Source organism: Anser brachyrhynchus (genome assembly GCF_964034855.1).
Source record: "Anser brachyrhynchus genome assembly, chromosome: 13".
Taxonomy (NCBI): domain Eukaryota; kingdom Metazoa; phylum Chordata; class Aves; order Anseriformes; family Anatidae; genus Anser; species Anser brachyrhynchus.
In genome coordinates, this window is record NC_137708.1 from 2,127,551 (window position 1) to 2,148,175 (window position 20,625).

The 20,625-nt window shown below is 41.0% G+C and overlaps 1 protein-coding gene and 1 long non-coding RNA gene across 2 annotated transcripts; both read right to left on the reverse strand.

Annotated features, from left to right (window-relative positions):
- Positions 1 to 1,388: 1,388 nt before the first annotated feature.
- On the reverse strand, positions 1,389 to 11,932 carry CHMP1B (charged multivesicular body protein 1B). Its single transcript, XM_080553444.1, has 8 exons — positions 11,595 to 11,932; positions 9,594 to 9,691; positions 8,788 to 8,934; positions 8,066 to 8,134; positions 7,544 to 7,651; positions 6,500 to 6,543; positions 5,696 to 5,768; positions 1,389 to 5,023 (listed from the first exon to the last, which is right to left on the reverse strand). Exons 1-8 carry the CDS (start codon positions 11,599 to 11,601, stop codon positions 4,979 to 4,981), a joined length of 591 nt encoding a protein of 196 aa, XP_080409570.1. The 5' UTR covers positions 11,602 to 11,932; the 3' UTR covers positions 1,389 to 4,978.
- Positions 11,933 to 13,313: 1,381 nt separating this feature from the next.
- On the reverse strand, positions 13,314 to 18,157 carry LOC308176955. Its single transcript, XR_013938749.1, has 3 exons — positions 17,565 to 18,157; positions 16,964 to 17,172; positions 13,314 to 15,692 (listed from the first exon to the last, which is right to left on the reverse strand). It is a non-coding gene; the product is annotated as an uncharacterized lncRNA (long non-coding RNA).
- Between the last annotated feature and the right edge of the window lie 2,468 nt (positions 18,158 to 20,625).

The window sequence follows — 20,625 nt, forward strand, 5'->3', positions numbered from 1 at the left end:
TCTCGAACTGTGTATCGCAGCTGATTCAGCGTGACTTTCTTAATAAAGGGTAGTAAAGGTCAAGCGAAAGCCTGTAAGGCTCACTTACTGCATCTTCTTCCAAGTTAAAAAGGCTCAATTGGCACTCGAAATTAGTTGCAGATTGTTCACGTCGGTCTTTTCCCTTATCCGAACGGTAATGAAGAGAGCTGCTTCCGATACAAGCAAGGCCACTGACCCTTCTTGTGATTTCGTTGAAAAAATATTGTTTGACAAAAAGGAAAGCGCCGAGTACTATGCTGCAGTCACTTCAAACCAGGCCTTTGCAACAGAGTAAGTGCCAATGCTAAAACCAAAAATAAAATACAATACACTGTACAGAAAGTCCCAAAACCAAAGTAAGCACATGCTTCATCAAATAAAGACCTGACATAGACAGCACTTGTAATGAGAAAATGAAAGTTTCTGTTAAAATCTATTTTTCATCTGCATACAGTGTTTTCTTCCATATAAAATATAATTATCACAGTACAAAACCGGAACCACACAACAGTCAAAAGAAAGAACTAAAAATTAAGGAACTTGAAACAATTTTAAACAAAATTATACGCTACTGCATCCCTAGCAGTGGATCTCCAAGACCCAAATTAATGCCCGAGGAACAGCAAAGAAAATCCCTGGCGTGTTCAGCAGAGATGGCTGGATGTTAACACGAACCGGCTGATGGCTCGACCAGACTCCTTTCCAGTTTGCACTTTGGGCAACAAACAGGGCAGCGGCCAGGCAAGGATGAAAGCCCTGCCACAGGCGCTTCCTAGCGAGGCTGGACACCACCCAGAAACAGAGGGGCCACCAGAGACAAACAGTGGCTTAAACAAGTTGGTGGTGACTGGGAAGCCCCCTTTGTTTTAAGGGCTCAAAGATCATTGCTACAAAACCTCTGCAAAAACAAAGCTTGAGGCTCCCTCTGCTGGTTACTAAACAACAATGGAAGGGGAAAATAGAAGTCAAAATTATTATTATTTATTTATTTTTAGCTCTGTGGAGGACAAACTCAAACACCCACCAGCTCCTGCCCTTTTTCCCTTGTTGTGTAGGTTAAGGAAAGAAAAGCCCCTCAGATGCTTAAACCTGAGGGAAATGCTTTGGCTTCCAGACCAGACTACATATTTATAAGTATTATTAAATTTAAATTACTTAGGTTATATTTCATGTTCTTATACTTGATTATAATTACTTCCCAAACCATTGTCCCAAGCCTTTCTCGATAGCACCCACTTCACCTTCTCCTTATTTCTAATTTTCTGGTTATTTTCTCCCAGGAAAACCTTGACGGCATCCACTTGTCTATCCATGTACTGAGACGTGCCACTAGGTAGCCACACAACCTAGGAAGACACCTGAAATCATTTGGCTGTGCAATTTTTATTTACCATTCGCAGTTACATTTACAAATTGTCCCGTACAAGTTATGCAGTTTTCCAGATGAACACTATCAGAGCTACAAAAATTACTCTTCTCTATACACGTCACCAACTTCAGAATTTATTTCTGTACATAGTTGCTGACCATATGTGACAAAATTTCACTGTTTTTTTTTTTTGGCTCTGAGGATCTCCACAAAGGCAAGGTGATGATTTTATCCCAACACAATTGAGAAAGATAAATCACTTTTTTCTCTTCTCATCTGAAGCTTTTCATGGCTTTCAGTTTTCGAATTCAAAAGAATGAAGGCTACCATTACACTAGCAGATGGAAATATAATGCAAAGATACCGCTGTTTTTCAGCAAAATAGAAAAAACTGTCAAGAAAAAACATCCTGAAGCATTTCAAGCAATGTTTCACTTTAGATGTGTCTGCTCATAAATACAAATATTGAGCTATTACTTGGTAATGAGGTTACATAAGAGTTGTACAATTTATTTAACATGAGATGGGCTTCTACAAACATACACAGTCAACTTCCAAGAAACACTAGAAAAATAGATAGTGAGGAGCCAGAGTTGTTCAGAAAAGAGCAGATGTTTCAAGGAGAACCTGAATGGAAGAACGATACAAAAGTCAAATATTGCTTTAAGAGTAACTTCCAGTTTTAAGCATTTCCAAAAGACTGGAGAAAGATATATACATTAAAAATGCAAGTGTTAAATCTCTGTGAACGCCAGCTCTCATACACAAGCGCTCCTTCCCCAGGAGAGGGCAGATCTCCATGCAGAAGTGAGTGGTACAAAATCCTGGCAACATTCAAATGCACAGCAACACTGAGTGAAAGCAGCAGGGCAAAAATTTTGTTTCCAACGTTTTTTCCCTCGAGTCAGCTAAGTGTGCCTACTTCTTTGCATCCTAGTCCTGCAGAGGTTACACTGAGTATGTCAATCAAGCCACTAGGTTATTTGTTAATCCCTAACAAGATCCAGAAAACTACTCTGGTACCAGAGCTAACAAGCTTGGGACCTCTGGGAGATCAAAACTATGAAACAGGCTGCATATAGCCAGTAAGATAATGAAGCTTATTTAGTATTTGTCTTGCAGCAACTTAATCAGGCTCATCTCCTTCTGTTTTGAAATTCCTCCAAGGTTCAAGGCAAGGCAACATACTCAGAAAATCAAATACATGAGGCCTGAGAATAGCGGTCTACCCCCTCAAATAAAGACCAAGAATAGTCCCGAAGCAGCATATTGTTTAACATAAAAAAAAACAAAATAAACCAGAGAAGATATCTGGAGTTGTCTAATTACCAGATAATGAAAACCTCAGTAGTTTATGGTACAGTTCTAACAACAAGCAACTGCAAAGTAAATTCAGATGGGGAATTATTACACAATAGTAACTTTCCAGACCTGTCATAAGATGTACAGTAAGCAAACGTCAAAAAAGTTCACTAAAGCAAAGGCACACACAAGCAGTTTCCACAACCGTGGGTAACTTGGTTGCATAGATACACCATTATGTTTTTGTCACACTGTTCAGGAGTAGCTAGCAAGAAGAGTGTACTACATGGCCTCTTTCTTAAGATGTTTACTAATTGTTTTACAGGATTGTACCTAGACTACAGTTGTGAGTACGTGGTTTCTAAAACACCTTCCAGTTTCCCCTAATTACAGGAGGAACACTCAAGGGTGTTTAAAATAATGCTGCATTGAAAAGAAGTGTAAACATTTTAAACAAATCATTTTAATTTAGGCTGCTGGTCCAAGAGAAAAAACAATCTGAAATGTTGTGGAATTGTGTTATTTAACTTTCCGTATCTTATTTTTACAGTACCCTTGAATACCTTAGTATGTAGCATCCTGCTAGACCTGCAAAGTAACTGGAGTAATGCATCAAAAACAGTTTGAAACAGCTCTGAAATGTTTCCTCATTTTTGCATGTTTTCACTGAAAAAATCCTGCTTGACTAAAAAAGCTGAGTTGCTTTTTTAACTCATATTTCCCCAACACTGAAAAACCCATGTGGTCCTGAAAACAGTGAATAAAGAACTAATTCTAAGTCTAGTGCTATACACCTTTCTCACCCCTACAAATATAAAACAAACTGAGCCCAAAGAGTCAGGAACAGATTTTTAACATCACTGCTTATCACAACACATCACAAGTAGTTTCTGCTACAAATGTCTACAATCATTTCTTTACTTCACAACTGCAGCAAGAGTTTGAAGCTACTGAAAGCAGATTCTCTTCCTGCGCAGAAATGTGAAGGGATAACTAAAACAAACTAGCCTCTCCAGACGTGACTGCAATATTCCAAGTCACATTACTCCAGCTGCAGACAGCAATACTGCACCTTACAAAATGAAGTAGCTGCTCCTAATCCAACGTAACTGATGCGCCCATCCAGCAGCCTGCCCCTTTGAGGCAGAGCTGGCCTACCTTACCCTTCCACTTCTCACCTCTCCCCCCAGCACCAGACCAGCTGCGATGGGCAGAGGAGAAAAAGGCTGATCTGGGTGAGTGCCCTGGTTACAGCAGACAGAGTTGGGACCGTGACTCATGAAGGACTCTGAAGATGTGAGCTTGAGGAAAAGCACTTTTGTATTTCTTATTCCATACTTCAGCCTTCTGCCATGTTACAATCACCAGATTTTTTTCTTGCATATTAAAAAGTGACCAGATGAAAAGCCAGCATGACAAGGAATGAAGAAAAGCAGGCTTCAGCTACATATAAGGTTTCTCAGCTTGAACCTAAAAAGAATGGATAGCATGAGCTCCCTATCAGCAGGAGCAAGATACTATGTTGGTCAAAATAGAGGTGAGAGTGGCATTACTGGCTGCACCTCAGGATACTGAGAAGAAAGCAAAAAGAAGCTAGAGCACTCAACCTTAAACAAGTATGCTAAAGCATTCAACAGAACTGACAAAGAGTTGAAAAATACATTTTATTCCTCCTGTACTAAAGTGATGAAACCGTACAAGTTCCCAATTATATTAAAACAGCTTTTGGAAACTCACTTTTGAACTGAACCATTAATTTCAGAACAGTTACCTTATCTTTAAAATACTAAAACCACCACAGACTGAAGTCCACTCATTTTTTAACAAGCGTATTTTCATGAAGTCCACACTGTCCACCTCCGTGTTCCAGGAGTTTGGCTGTGTAAGAAAGTTGGCTAGTACAATCATCAGAACTGAATACATCAGTTTTCCAACCATAAACAGTTCTCATAATTTAAAAAAAATCACTTCATAATTTAAAATATATATCAATGACACTCTGCTTTTCTTTTAGCTAGAATGTGCCAACATTACTAGCTGACTTAGAATATCAACTTGATTTTGTGAAAAAAGCTTGCAAAAAATATATCAACTTCAAAATGTACAGAAAAAGACATCAGAGAGCTGATACTTTTGGATTACTCAATGTATTTAGAAAGAAGAGCAAGCTTGGAGTGAAGTACCCTATATTACAAATATTAAACACCTAAGCCACGTTTGTAGTGAAGGGTTAGTCACAGAAAGGGCATTTTGAAAGCATGTACACAGACTGCAGCTTTGTTTAACTTAAACTTGATCACGAAGGCGGGCCAGTCTCTGTGACAGCTCATCCTGAAAAGTGTGAAACATAGAAACCAACTATCAGCAATATGAAAATTAACTTTTGGAAAGTTCTGCAATGGTCAAGTAATCTCTTGTTATAACTTTACATGAGATAATTTCATACCATCTGAACAAGATTTGCTTAAGAACAGCTATACCAGATTAGACCAGAGATCAGTATAGCGCTCTGATCTCTAGCAGAGAAAGGAGTTTCAGAACATAGCGCACACAGATAAATTTTTATGTAAGATCTTTGCAAGTTTAAGTCAGCTTTTACAGAACTGCATTCTTGGATGCAGCCTTGACTGACTAAGTCATAGGCCTAACTTTTCTGGAGGGTCACATGCAAGGTGAAACTGAACCTAAAAATAATTGGGAATATTTGCAGCTTCTCTTACATAAATCAGCCAACAGGAGGCTCCCTGCCTTGCATATGTTAACAGAGTCAGCTTTTTGGAAGTCTGAAATAACCATCCAAAACCACCTGAACTTACTGGATACACTAAACAGACGAACATTGTTAAAATTGTTTTGCTTATATGACTTCTTTAACTACACACTATTGCTTTTAGACAGCTAACATCTAAATACAATTCAGCAAGCTTGTTTTGACTAAATGAAGCATTAATTCTCATCCCACACTTCTCTAGAAAACATTGATTTCTATTGAAATTAACTTACCTGTTCTGCTGAGGCAACACTTGTACCAACAGAACCTGTCTGTCCTTGAGGTAGTTCCATGTTCAGATCAAGACTATAGTTAAAGGGAAAAAAAACAAAGGAGTAAGTACAATAGTCACCAAGTTGAGCAATACTGGGATAGTGTGAGGTCACTAGTATCCCACAACACTGCAATTCTGCTCATTAAGACAGCTTGACCAGGAAACTAGCTTCATCACAAAGAACCCAAGTCATATATAAGAACCAGCAATCAGGACTGAGCAAGATTTCAGTCTAACAAAGGTGCATCAGACAATATACGTGCAAGTGATGTAAAGGTAGAAAGCCTAGAAGGCTTTTACTAAAAATGAGTCCTTAAGACAACAGAGCAGCACTTCCAGCTTAAGTGTCACCAAGAAGGAAAGCAAAATTCTCTGAAATATTTCTGTAACTAGTGAGAACAGAACTACAGGAAGTTTTAAGGTGATAACAGGGGAAAAAAAGGGAAAAAGTGTGGAGAAACAATGCAAGGATTGCTAATGCTAAAGCAATCGTGACATGACAAGTGACAATTTGATTTTAGGCTTTTGCCCAATGTCAATGCGTTATCAGCATTCACAGTAGCTTTGAGTGAAAAAAGAATGAAATACTGGCAACAAAACAATAAATTGGCGATGCCCAGAGGTGAAAGGAAAATAGTGATCCTTGTCTGCTTCTGAGACAGACACATTTAAAGCATCGGTATCTGATCTTCATGTTTACCTGGGAGGGCTGGTGGAACCAACAGACCTACGCAAGAAATAGTCATTCAAACATTTTACCTACCCTGCTTCATCTGCCATTTCCTGTAGAAGCATATCCACTTGGTTCTAGAGAAAGGAAAACAAAATCGATTCAGTTGCATCACTGTAGTTTATAACAAGCTCGTCTGTTCAATCTTGAGAGAACAAATTTTTAACAAAACTGATTTAAAGGGAAAAGACCTTTATAGAACCTATTTGTGCTTTTAACCACCAGAGGGCCCTGTATGAACTCAAAAGGAGCAGCAGAGCTAAGCCTGTTAAAAGCCCATTGAACTTTAGCTTCTGAAAAAAAAAGCGTAACAAAAAATAACCATTTCCAAATAATTAAACTTACCTGTAAAAAATTAAACATACACCTGAACACAGTAAGTGCTATCAACTGCTGATTATGAATTGCTAAAACACTGCTTTGCACAACATGGAATAAAGCCTATCTTTAATACATTTGGGTTTAGGCTTATTTACTTTTTTATTTACAAAGCATTATCTCCAAAAAAGTTCTGACAATTTCTGATAAAATAGCACATTTAGCATCTTGCAGAACAGCACAAGAGGACGGGTGCTAACTATCCCATTATTAACTATCCCGGTATTCTTAACTATCTTAAGAATTGTTTAAGAATTTTAGTAAACATATATAAAGGTAATTATCAACATTTTCACTACACATGCTACTACTAATTTGGTGGTTACTAATGTCATTTTGTTACTATCAGTGAATTAGAACTTGATTTTCTTGCAGTATTTTGCTTTTCTTAAATAATGCTAAAGCATCTTCTGGGTAAGAAGTTTACTAAGAACACATTGAAATGCTGTTTGTTCAATAGCAGGGTTAAAGATTTCAATACATAATATAAAATAAAGCCTGATAAAAGTGAAATTGAGTAAAATACGTGTGATCATCCACACTTGGGACTGTAACTTGAACTCGTCTCTTCATCATAAACACAAAGTGAAAATGCTCCAGTTCCTGCTGCCTCAAAACAGGCAGAATGAACAGAAGCAGACAGTTTAGACAATTGGAATTTTTAAGATCACTTTTTTAAAAAAAAATTATTCTTCTTACTTGTGGCGTTGTTAGCGTAGTAGTGTTGCTCATTGTGTCTTCCATCTGCTGTGTCTGAACATCTAGTGTTTCAAACTGATGCTCAAATTTATCCATTAGTGCAGATATCTAAAAAAAACACAACAAAACATGAACTAAATCACTGATCTGCAGATTAACAGAAAAGAAATACATCTCAACTGGTAAAACTAGAAGCACACTATAAGGCTGCAAGCAGGTTTTGGAGATCAATTTGTGCCACTTCACCCCCCCCAGCTCTGCCCACCCCTCACACAGGGGGGACTTTGAAGCTGACCTACCCCTGAAGTTCAAGCAGGCTGGTAAGAGCCCTATCCAGTCATGTTCCAATTACCTCCTCTTACCAGGGCTTGACAACCACACTGTCATGGGCAACCTGTACCCAGATCTACCACACCCACTGCAAAACATTTTCTCTTTAATTTGAAATTCCCCCTTTTAAAAACTTGTGCATGTTTCCCTTTCCGCTTTTGATGCGCGTCTCCATGAAGGGTTTCTATTTACCTTTTCCAAGTTCATGCTCTTCAAAGTGGCATCCATAGACTTAACTACCCCCGCCATTGACTTCGTTACCTGAAATGAGGCAAAAGAAATGTATTACACAGAAAGAAAAATAAATAGTTTCTTACCAAGTTCTCTTATTTCTGTCCAGCTTCTACAGTATCAAATAGCAGGGCACATGTTACTGCCATCTCACATACCACTTTGTAAAGGCTCCTACCATTTGAAGTTCTATAAATTCACTCATTTGCTTGAAATATGCATTCTGAACAGAAACTCACTAAAAACTAAGATCTACATGGCATTAACTTTTGAGGGTCCCAAAACCTGCCATATGGTAAGGGATATAATTGGTACACAAATCATATGGCAGAACAGCCTCTCTGGCTGCAGAGCAGTACAGCAGGGTACCTTAACAGACTACCTGAGCTAAAAATATTTCAGGAATCACTAGTTCTACACATGTAGGATCATATGTATTTGCAAGGGGAACAGAATCTCCTTAGAAGCACGAGTAACAACAAGCAAAAGGAGTTACAAGCTAAAAACATGGAGGATAGCAACCTATTTCTAAAGGGCAACTGCCAGGAGAATTCCAGTACCTGATTTACTAAAGGCTACGTCTGAAAAACTCAAACTTTTCAACTCATTATAGGTAGAATTAAGTCATTTCTAAGAGGATCAGAGGTTTCATTCTTTCAACATATTTGTTAAAATTGACTTACTTTGCCCATCGTCACTGCAGTCTGAACTCTTGCTGCTACAGCATCCACTCTGGCACTCATGCGCAAGAAATTAATTGCTTGATTCTTCTGTCGGATTGCATTTTCTGCATGTATTCGTGCAACTTCCATGTTACCCTTCTGGATTGCCTGTTCAAAAAGGGGAAAAAAAGGCATTTTAGCTTTCCTTGATCTTTGTGAAGACAATTTCCAAATATCCTATTTCATTTTTGAAGTAAGCATCAATTCATCACAATACCTTTTTTCTTGTTTCTAAAAACAGAAAATACCCCCGATAGTTTGAGAACTTTTTCAAGATGTGAACCCTCTAACTTTCCCATGGAAGGTTTTACAGAACTACAAAAAGTTCCTCTTTCCTAAAACTTTTTTTCAGTCTTAAGACCCAAATGCAGATACAGTTGGTATGGCTGTATCTCATGACAAAAATATAGTCAAATGAATTTAGGGTCTCTCTTTACTATTTTAAGGACTCACAACTAGTTTCAAGTACCTCTTCGTAAACCCTTTTAATACAAGCTCAAAAAGATTATACATTTTTAATTTTGAGAATAAGTCTCTGGGGTAATACATTTAAGACAATTTTCTTAGTAAGTAAATGCCACAAGTTCTTAATAAATGAATCCTTACACTTATTAGCATGGGAAGATTTATAATTGTACAATTTAAATCACAAGCCTTTATCAGTATTATCAGCATGCACACCAAGAAAACAGGAACAAACCACAAGTTTTTCAGCTATAGTATGTGAACGAAAGATCTAAAGAGCATGTTTCAGAGTCAGTGCTTACCTTCTTAATTTTTGCTTTCTCAGCCTTTTCTTCTTTGTCGCATTTTTTTGAGTTTCTATTGAGTTCCTTTGCAGCAAACTTCAAATTAAACAGATGTTCTGCAGCGTAAGTTAAGGGTCCAAGAACAGAATCAATCCTTACACTGTAGTATTTTTGCTCTCCTGTTTAAAGTGCTACCAACCCAGCATTATACTGTTAATGATATTAAAACCTGAAGAGCGTAATTTAACTAAGCCCATGAAATTCACAAGATAGGGAGACCTATCAAGCTGTTTTTAAATTATATGGACACGTCATACGGGTTTTAAAATCACAGGCCATAAGGACCAAGCTCAGATCCCAACTGGCTCCATTTCACAGCAAACCTAGTTCTGACAGATATGCAAAACAAAACATCCTCCAAGCGAAATCGAAAGCCTTACTCTGCCAGCTTTCGCTCACGCACCCAGACTCGTTGGCTCTCAGTGAAACGGAAGAGCACAGCAAATGGAAGTGCCGTTTACTGGCCCGCCTGGATCCGCCCCAGCACAACAGAATAATTTACAGGGTAAGGGCAAACTGGCTTGGCTGACCACACCCAGGTGCAAGGCAGGAGGCAGGGCTGTCCTTCCCAGCCACAACATGATCTCGGGTTGGAATTGCTCATGCAGTCCCGCATCCTTGGGTCATGTGAGCACTTCTTGGGTCCTGGTGGTTGTCACCTGACAGTTTGGGGAAGAACGCTTAAGTCTGCAAGAGAAACTTTCTTAATTTTTCAACTTCTGCTTAAGACGAAAGCTCTAAGACAGCAGAACAGGCTTTCACAGGGACTTAAATGATTCACATTAAACTGTTAGCATAGGACAATAAAGTATGTGTTGCAAAATTTTTTTTACAAGAAAATAACACGTTTTTAAAGTACTGTTGATGAAAGACTGATGTTGTTTGGGAGCTTTCTCAAATAAAAAAGCAGCATAAAGGTTTACAGATATTTTATATTTCTGTCATGCCACATTTTGACGCACCCAGAGAAAGATGCAGCAAATACTACGATGAGTAACAGTTAATTGAAAGTACAAGACTAATCATTATGATGTTTCTTTAGTATTTCTAATATGTAAGTTATTCTAGAGCCATTTTTTCCTCCAGTCCACTCACACATCTTAGAGCTCTGCCAGCAACTTGAAGAGGTTATGAAGTCTGTTGATGTTTGTTACCTTGCGCAATCATCACAAGTAGGTTACAAAAAAAGGGACAGCTGTGCCTATACCCATAGTGTACCTACCAAGGTAACTACAGCAGTAAAACTAAAATCTCTCCGTGTATTTGTATTTTTTTGTTTTCAAACCTAGGCCGGCATCCCTTTCCGCAGCAATACGCGTATTGCACTGAGTCACTGCCTGGATGATTTCCCGAGCAGCAAAATACCTTTGGGGTGTTCACTCGGGCACACGCCAGGTCAGAGACCAGAACAGCCGGGCACAGCATGAGCTCACCCGCTCACACCCATCGCACGGGGAAGGCGAGTTCGGCGCAGCTTCTTCTGGAACAACTTCCTTGGTTACTTGCGTGGGCATTTAACTTTGACCTCCTGGGATCCCGGTGCCCGGCTGCTTTGGAAAAGCGTCCCCTCATCCCCTCACTGCCCCCACAGCCCCGGGGGGGAGCTGCCACCTCCACGGCCAGCCCCGACTCACGGCCAGCCGCTCCAGCGCCCCGTCCTCCCAGCCCCTACCACAACAACCGGCAGGGCCGAGCGCCAGCTGCACCCCTCAGCTACTGCCGCCTCCGTCAACTTTTACGCCTCTTTTGTGTCTGTGTATCAAGACGGCTTCACCCGGCAGGAAAGCCCGGGCCCCCCACCCCCCTGCGCCCGGCCGGCAGCGGGGGCAGCCCCGCACCGCCGCCGCCCCGACCCCGCTCCGCCCGCATCCCGGGCCCAGCCGCCCGCCCCTTCCTCCCCTTCCTTCCTTCCCTCCCGTTCCCCCCGCAGCCCCCGGGCCGCGGCCTCCCCTCGGATACTCTCCATGCCGGACTCGGCGGCCCGGCGCAGGGCAGGGCGGGCTGGCTGCGGCCTCTCCTCTCGTCCCCTTCCCCTCGGCCGGCGCTGCGCTGGTGGCTCCGGGCCCCGCTCCGCTCCCCTCCACGCAGCCGCGCCGGGGCGGGACCGCGCATGGCTGCGGGCCTCTGCCGGCCTCCTGGGCCCGGCCCGGCTCCGCCCGGCCGCTTTTAGAGGGCCCCGTGGGGCCCCGTTGGCCCCGGTCCCTGCCCCTGTCCCGGTGCCGGTCCCGGTGTGGGCCGGGTGAAGCCCGGGGTGGCAGCGGGGCTGGCCTGGGCTGCTGGGCCCCGGCGGATGGAGCGCTTGGGATTTCCTCCAGCTGCTGTCTCGGCCCCTCTCTGTCCGCTGAAAACAAGAGCTGAGAGCACCGAGCTGTGCTGCGCGGCACCTGGGGGCTGCTCCCGGGGCAGCCGTAGGGACCGAAGTGGGTCGTGCTGAACGCGACGAGACAGCAGGCTGGGGGAAAACGGCACGGCGTGTTTGGTGGCAGCTGCTGCGGGTCTGAGACCAGGACGCTTATTAAATAAGTTTCAACAGCTTACACGTACATTTGTGTGGCGATTTGTGTATAAGGGGCGTCAGAACCAGTACACAAAGGCAAAGCAAGGCCCAGGGCTGGCAGCAGGCGCTTTGAGTGTGGTACGAGGCCTGGGCAGCACCAGCAGCGTTGGCCCCAGGTCTCTCCAGGCAGCCAGCAGCAGAGGTGGGGCTGCATTTCGCACCTGAGGACCCCGGGTTCATGAAAAGTTCCAGCATCCTAAATGTCCTCCCTGAAATACTTGCAGTGCATTCCGTGAAGTACCTCGGTTCTCAGCTTCCTCTTGGCTTGTTTTATTACGACATCACAGCGCGATCGCTAGGGGCAGTAAACAGTCATTCCCTTGGCACTCCTTGACACAGTTCCGTAGAAATTAAAAAAAAAAAAAAAGCCATTTTTTTCAGTCTTGCTTCATTTCAAGCATTTTTTGAACTTCACTTCTTGCAAAGAACTGTTTTCATATAAAATTGTTGATAATAGTAATTTTATTTTCTCCTCCCCATTCCTTTGTAGAGGTTCCCAACAGTCTGTTTAGTTTTATCACAACCCAGCACGTATCCTTGAATAATAAAAGTCAGCTCAGAACTTTCATTATATTTGAAAAATTTTATAATTTTCTTTTTTCCTCCCAGTGCATTGCTTTACATATATCTGCACTGAATTTCATCTGTCATTTTTTGGCCAGTCAAAACTGGCTACCCGCAGTTCTTCACGACCACCTCTCATCCTCCCACCAAGAACGTACCAACCTGAGCAAAGTTTGCTGCCTCAGTTTAAATAGCAGCCTCACTAAACAGGGCCTAAACTAAAACATAACAGGATCCCTGTTCTGAGGAGATGCAACGTAAACCCTCAGGCCTGAAGGGCCTTATGTGCAGGCTTAATGGTGGGCACTCTGTGTTGTCCTGTTGGTGCTAATAAGCCAACTTAGTAGATGTTAATTTAAGCATGTAACAATAATAAGTAAGGAGAGAGGACTTTTCCTAGTGAGAATTTAACATCAAGATTCTAAAATATCAAATAAATATTTGTAAAAAAACCTCAGGATTATACTAATTTTTTTCCGTAAAGTATGAAAATGTTGACTAGATTTGTATTCTTTATTTCTGCCTGAAAAAAAAATAAAAATAAAATAGCTAAAATGTGCTGATTTGATGTTTATTTGATTCTGATACAAAAATGCTTTGTGCCAGGTTTCAGAATAGATCAGAATATTTATATTTACATTAAAAGGTATGAACATAAAACGGATTTGTTTTGACTACAGAAATATAAAAGAAACAAAGTATGCTACCATACCAAGAAGACAGGGAAGCACATTATACCAATATTTTTTTCTGTCTGTTGCTGCGTGTATATCTCTGGCTCACCAAACCTTACAGCATATTTAAACTTCTGCAAACAAGCTACAAACAAACCAAAAGAATGATGGGACTAATTCATAAGTTTAAAGACACATACGTGCTCGGTTGTTTTTTAGTGCTATAGCTCATGTTAATTATCATACTTCTGGCTGAAGCTAGATTATTGTAGAGTATATAAGATGTATATATTTGTATATGTACATGCACACACATACGTGAGAGCTTTATACATGTAGGGCAAGGGTAACAGACTACATATTTATGTTACCTATAATTTATTTATACTTTCATAAAAAAAACTGTTTCCTTTTTAATAGTATCCCCTCTCAGGATATGGCGTTTCACTTGGGAAATATTGAAATGTAATATTAATACACTGTAATACTTTTTTTAGTAATAATACATTTTTAATTTGACAGGCAAATAACATAAAATTATGATACACTGGGAAAAACGTTGAAAAACTGTAATATCAGATGTTTCTATTGCTATTGTTTGTTGTCCTCCAATATCTACGGAAACTAGTGGAGCTACTTTTCAAATGGAGCAGAATGTTATTGCACAGAGCTAATTAAATGATCTGTGACTCCTACTCAATTCTTTTTTTATAAATTTTGTGTCCCTCACCTGAATTCCCTGCAGCATGTCCTACCTGTAGGTGTAGGCTATTCTGGGATAGTGCCATCTCTGGTCTTCCCTCTGAGACTGAAAAGAATAGAATTTGACTGTATGGCAGAATTTGAGTATGTTATGAAAAAGACAAATAAACTGGGGAAAAAAAATACAGATTTAACGCCCACTTACATAACTAGAACAACTTTCACTGACTTTTATTTAGTACAAATATTCACATGCACAATGTTCTGAAGAACAGAGACCTTAATCTTCATAGCACCAAGCAGCCACTAGTACAAGCATTTGATACCAAACAGTATTTTTATCATGTTCCCAAATTCTGCCATTTATCGCACGTATTTCAGTATGCGTAAGTCAAAGATACTCGACTAAGTGTGCCGCATTTCTCTTTAGATCAACCTGAACACAAAGAGCAAACGTGAGCTGTGTTCACTGTTGAGTTGCTGGAGGTGTCATTTTATAAGTCGTGACAGTCTGCCTTATTAAGTGGTAATTCCTCCAGAAAGTTAAATTATTTTCTTGAGTCACCTTGCTGAGTCACTCTGATAGCTTGAGATGCAAGTTTTTTTTCCTCATATTATATCTTTCAGACAGAAGCTGTTAAAGTAAGTGCTCTGGTGTCTAATTATTTAAAGGCTGAGAGCCTGAACCAATAACTTTGAAACAACCAAGGAGGACTCTCATTTCTTGCACTGTATGTTAACAAGAGCATAACTATTTGCAGAGACCTCTTCTAAGACAAAGACCCCCACCCAAACCCAGCCTGTCCAAAAAAAGAAATAACAAAATGACAGTAGCCTGCATCATATCTAATAAACCATTCAACACCTAGAAAAGAGTGCAAAAAATAAGAACTTATGCCATTGAATTTACTGTGAGACGGAACATAGATTTTGGAACAGAACTTTCTGAAATAAAGTTCACAAGCATGTCATCAGCTGAAGGACTTTTTTCACCCTTTAAATCACTTGAAGAGAGTGTGCTCCAGCTTTTAATTAAATACATATTTTTTGCAGGATGAAGTGATTGAAGTGCCTGATAAAAAGTTATACATCCTAGTTAAATACAAAGTACATAATGAGAAGTAAATGTAATATTTTTATTTAATTTCCCTTTAATCCTCATTCCTTTGATAACTATGGCTAAGGCATCACCTGATGAAGTTGCAAGCAGCATAGGAGCCATACACAGCAACCAACATTCTGGCTCTAATCTGTTCTGATGCTAAAAGTCCTCTTGTCACTAATTTATTGACTTGCAGCTAACCATAAAGTAAATCTGCCTGTCTGTCACCACCCCAGAAGAACTCGGGGGAATTAAGAAACCTCTCGGTGTCATTCCCCAAAGCACAGTTGCCATCTCCACTGTTTGACTCTCATCTAGTTTGGCAGTAGCGAATGGGAGAAAATCAGCCATCTGGTGATCCGAAGTGATACAGCCGTGACATCCCCCATCTGAGAAGTGTCATAAGCTTAATTTCTGATAGCACTCGACTGTTAATGCAGAACTGACAGCTACTCAATCTGAAAGGCAGAAGTTTTGTCACACATACAGAACATGTTCTGCTCCCTGACTTCAAGCCCTAACTTTTTCTCGGTCAGACTTTCCTTGCTACAAGGTAAATGTAACAATGGTTTTAAGAGTTAATTGCACCGTAATTTAGAGGAGTATAATTTGCAGTTAGGCTTAGGATGAGATACTGAAGACCCAGTCTTCCATGGAGGGTTTTAGTTTTCATTCGTCATTTACTTTAGATGAAATAAACTATCACGTTAAGGCTTTTTTTTTTCTTTAACAAATTTTTCTAGCTTGCTGTAAACATAACTAGACTTCATACTCTTCATACTCTACAGTAGTCTTTTTAAGTCAGCTGTTTGTTGCGCTAATAAATAGTAAGACTTTGATTTTCTCTTCAAATACGTGATGGATAAGACCAAACTGACTGTAGTCTGGTAATGCATTCTGGCTGGTAGCTGAAAGCTGTGGGAAGCAGAGGAAATCGGTCAAGGCTAATTTGGGAGAAAACATTCATCCTCACTGCTTGTCTTTCATCACAGGAGGTTTCCTTCAGACAGCAGAATTTTTAGGAAAAAAAAAGTGCTGAGTTATTGTTTTTAGCTAGCTAAGCTTTCGAACACGAGTTCATGTTTTCTCATTACATGAATAAACTTATCTCACGGCCCTATAAATCTATGTTCTTCATAAATAAGGTGTTCAGAAAAAGGTGTTGGAACAGGAGATTAATGCTGCTTTATGGTAATTCAAGTCTGTATTTATTAGTATAAAGTTTTTATTAGTATAAAGTATTTATATTAGTATTGGCCTTTTAAATTCCCAATATAGTGCATGGGACTTCTCCAGCTTCTCTGGAAGTGTGAGGTTGGCTCGAGCAGTCCCGAGGAGCTACCTGCCCTCCCGTCGGGGGGCGGTGCGGGAGCAAGGAGCCCTCGGGCTGCTCTCAGGCTGAGCAGCAGTAGGGCCGGGAGCTTGCTGGCTGCGTGGCCGGCGTCGGGTGCTGCTGAAGCATCTCCGGCAAAAACCTGCCAGGAGAAGTGATGCATCTGAACCGACGGCTTCCTCATTTGCCTCCACTATCCGAAATTCATATATGAATAGCTTGTAGATATGGTAATAATGTAGGAGTACTTATAGCAAATGAGCCATAATAAGCATGGCAGCAGGCACTTTTGAGCAAAGCTAGTAACAGTAATTATTCTAGCTTGTGTCTCGGGAGTCTGAATTCATAATGATAAAGATTGCTGAATCCTGACTGTAAAAGCTTTGTAATGCCTACCTGTGACAGACATGCGGTGACCAGCAGCTGCACTGCTCTCTGTTTTAGCAGGAGACGTGTATATAAAGTACCTTTTCAGGAGATGGGAAAAGACACAATTATGGTGTACGATTTTCTGGATCCAATTCGCATTGGTAGATAATTCTCAATATCACTTTCACAGAAGCAGGTATTATTGTCTGTGGTTTTAAAACCAATTCTTCGGAGAGCTGTAGGAGTGATTTAATAGAGAACACATTTAATGGAGAACTAACTGCGAGCAGACTACTCGGGAGTGAACAGCCCAACTATAATCAACCTCCTAGAAACTTGCACAATCTCATGTATAATAGTTACTTAAACGAGTAAGGTTTTCCAGGGTCAGAAACAGACACTAGATCACTGAATATCCACTCTCTTTTTTTTTTTTTTCACTGGAACTCATTAATTAGGACATGGTTTGGAGGTGACAGCAACGTTAGATAGGAACTATTAGAGTGATCATCTACTTGGAAAAAAATGATTCATTCCAGTGATGTCAAAGAGAAGTAAAGATGGCCTAATTATACACAACAATATCAGAGAACAAAGAAGGAAGAACTGCTCAGAAATAGGAGCTTACCTCAGTCAAACCTGAAAAAGGGTTGATCAGCTTCACACAGCTGACACGGGAGGGAGCCAACCAGGCTGATCAGGGCATATGCCACCAGAGCTCCAGCCTACATCCCTCTTCCCCTGTGGCCTGTGAAGAAATATCCTCCTGGTGATGGGCTCCTCGGGGTCCCTTCCCATTTTCTGGCGAACACGAACCTCCTGCAGGGCTGAGCGTTCCCAACGCCACGCCTGGCAGCTGCTCTTGGACTCCGTTCCCCCACCTACGTGGCCACCAGTGGGGTCAACGGGCATCAGGGAAGGGTTATGGGGCCCCAAGGAACCACTCCGTGTGCCTCTCAGCTCACGGAGAGCCAGAATCTACTCGATTCAGAAACCCCGAAGCAAGCTAGGAATTCCATGTGATCGAACAAGAAGTTAGTACCATGGCACCACTGGTAGAGAAGATGTTCTTTAAAAGCCGTGTTAGTTAAACTGAAACTTAACAGCACAAAGGGCAGTTGAACTGTTTGAACAGTAAGCTTAACCACGTATGACACCCGTGAAAACTTGTTAATTATTGCTTTCTAATTTCACATTAGTAAAAACCTAGATAAATTATCCTTTTTTTTTTTTTTTGACTCACACAGTCATTTATTATGTTTTTGTTTGGTTGGTTGGTTGGTTGGTTGGTTTTTGGGGGGTGGGAGGGAACCCTGCACACCTTTAAATGGCTGGAGGATTGTAAGGGAAATATTGCCAATGAATCTTAATCATTGCCATGGCAACGTTGTGGTTGCAGTTGTACCACAAGAAAAAGGGATTTTATTGCCTTGCAATTACTTGGAAGGCTAATATCAGTATCGAGGATGTGAAGCACTAGGATTTCTGTCGGCTCGATGGGAGATGGATTTCACCCCAAGCAGCAGGTTGTTTAAGGAGAGCTGTGCCTGAGTGCAGCATTCGACCGCAGAAGTGAACACCGAGTGGTCTCCACCCTCCCATAAACCTACTGTTCTCGAGCTTATCTGCAGATGGCATGGCTTATTCTCTGCAGTCCTGTCACCTTTAAGAAGATTAACCTGTAGAGAAGATTGTAAGGACTATTGACCAGTTAATGATCAAATCCTATCAGTGCTGCAGTGATTAAGAGGCGAGCAGCATTACTAGGGAAATACAGTTTATAATTTCAGGTTTTTAACAGACATAAATCATTGAATTTTAATGACTAAAAAGAACATAAAAATTTTTGAAGATTCATATTACCTGGCACTTCTCTTCAGCAACCTGAATTAAATATCTTGCCTACTGTGGGTGAAGTTATAGACACACCAAGAAGTTAGTAAATAGCAAAGAAGCTTACACATTTCATATATTTGTAAGCATTTTCATTAGAGTAACATACTGAAAGTACATTAAAATACATAAATCGCACATTCTCCGCAAGTTTTCATTTGAAATTTACTACTTCACAGAGAAGGGAATAAATCTGCCAGGGCAAATTGCCTTCACGGAGATTTGTTAAAATGCTGATCTCACAGCACGGGGAGACCTGCAGACACGCAGCCCAGCGCCGTTAGAGGAGCGTGGGGCTAATTACAGCCCCAGCCCCAGCCAGCGCTCCTGCAGGAGGCTATAAAGCGGCCGTGGAAGAGGCAGGGTTTGAACCGCTGCAGTTCTGCACTCAGAAGGCCCAAATGCAGGAATTTCCAGGAGGGCAGCACGGCTCTTCATTGCTTTCTACGACAGTTAACTCGTGCTGCCTCGTCCCTCCTCCAGTAAGAACTCCGTTTTGGCAGGGTAGTATCTCCTCAGCTGGCCAGAAGCTGTATTTTGGGGCAGAATGAGGCATCACTTACGGCAACTCGGGCCGTGCTAAGACCCTCCATCACGTCTCATCTAGGAAAAGGAGTGTTGGTAATTTTGACATCTGGGTCACTGTTATTTGCTATCTGAACGACTTCCTCTCTGAAATGAATAAAGCTGTTGACCAGTCTCTGAACTATCGGTACAGCCTTCCTGCCTCTCTGAAACGAGGAGGAGCGTGCCGTGTCCCGTCTTTCTGAAAGATGAAGATGCAGTTGTTGACTTTTTCCAGCCAATGCAATTTTAAACAATTTAATCCTTACTTCAAACCAATCATGATTTAGATTTCCAGTACCAACTGCTAACTTCTCATTAGGCTGAAATCACCCTGCACAGCCACTATTTCTGAATGCTTTCCTCCACTGTTTGCATTTTAATTCCTGATAAATCCATTTTAGAACATTTGTGCTCTGCCGAGTTACCTACCCTCAATTCTCAAACCTCTTCCAAAAGAAGCAATTTAGTTTAAGTCTGCCTCCTACTTCCTCCCCTCACCTTCCCTCCTACACAATCTCCATCTCATCTTTGATGCAGCAAACATTTATTTTTCTTCAAATTTTATTGAGTTGTGAATTACACGTTGCGCCCTCGGTAGCACTTTGGAGAAATAAAACTGACAAACTCGGCTGCACAAGGGGATGAGCTAGGAGAAAGAAGTGAACTGAAAATAAGGAAAAAAAAAAACCACCAGAATTATTAAATGAGAGTGCTGAAGAAGTACAGTAGAATTCAATTTCCACACATGATGGAGGTGTATGGATTTGCCATTTTAACGCATACACTTATAGGTGGTGATGGCTTTTAGGACAGGAATGAGGCAGTGAGGTTTAAAGCATTCATTAAGGAAATAAAATTCTCCTCCTCCGTCTGTGGTATTTCAGCTCAGACTCTCTTGCTCTTATTCTTCCTTCATCAGCCACTTTTTCCGTCTCTTCCTCCCCTTTCCTACATGCTTTAACATTACCTGCAGACATAGACAAATATAAGTCTTGTCACAGGTTGGTTATTTATGGTGGGCTTATCCGTGCCCAACAAAGTGTTACAAATAGTATTTGTTTGATGCCTTTCAGCTAAGCCTGTAGAAACCTGTGTTATTGTTCATGTTTTATAAGGAGAAGCAAAGGCACATTTTACTTCCATGATACCTGAGGTCCCATATTGCATAAAACCTCCAGGCTGGCTCTTGCTATAAAATGGCTCGTTTCTAGAATGCATTCAAAACCAAA

Bases quoted from the DNA above. Each gene is read 5' to 3' on its own strand.
- CHMP1B (XM_080553444.1), bottom strand. The intron at 8,135-8,787 runs GTAAGTCAATTT...GCCTCATTTCAG, and splicing joins CTGCAGTGACGATGGGCAAA to GTAACGAAGTCAATGGCGGG. The intron at 5,024-5,695 runs GTAAGTTAATTT...CACACTTTTCAG, and splicing joins GTGTTGCCTCAGCAGAACAG to GATGAGCTGTCACAGAGACT.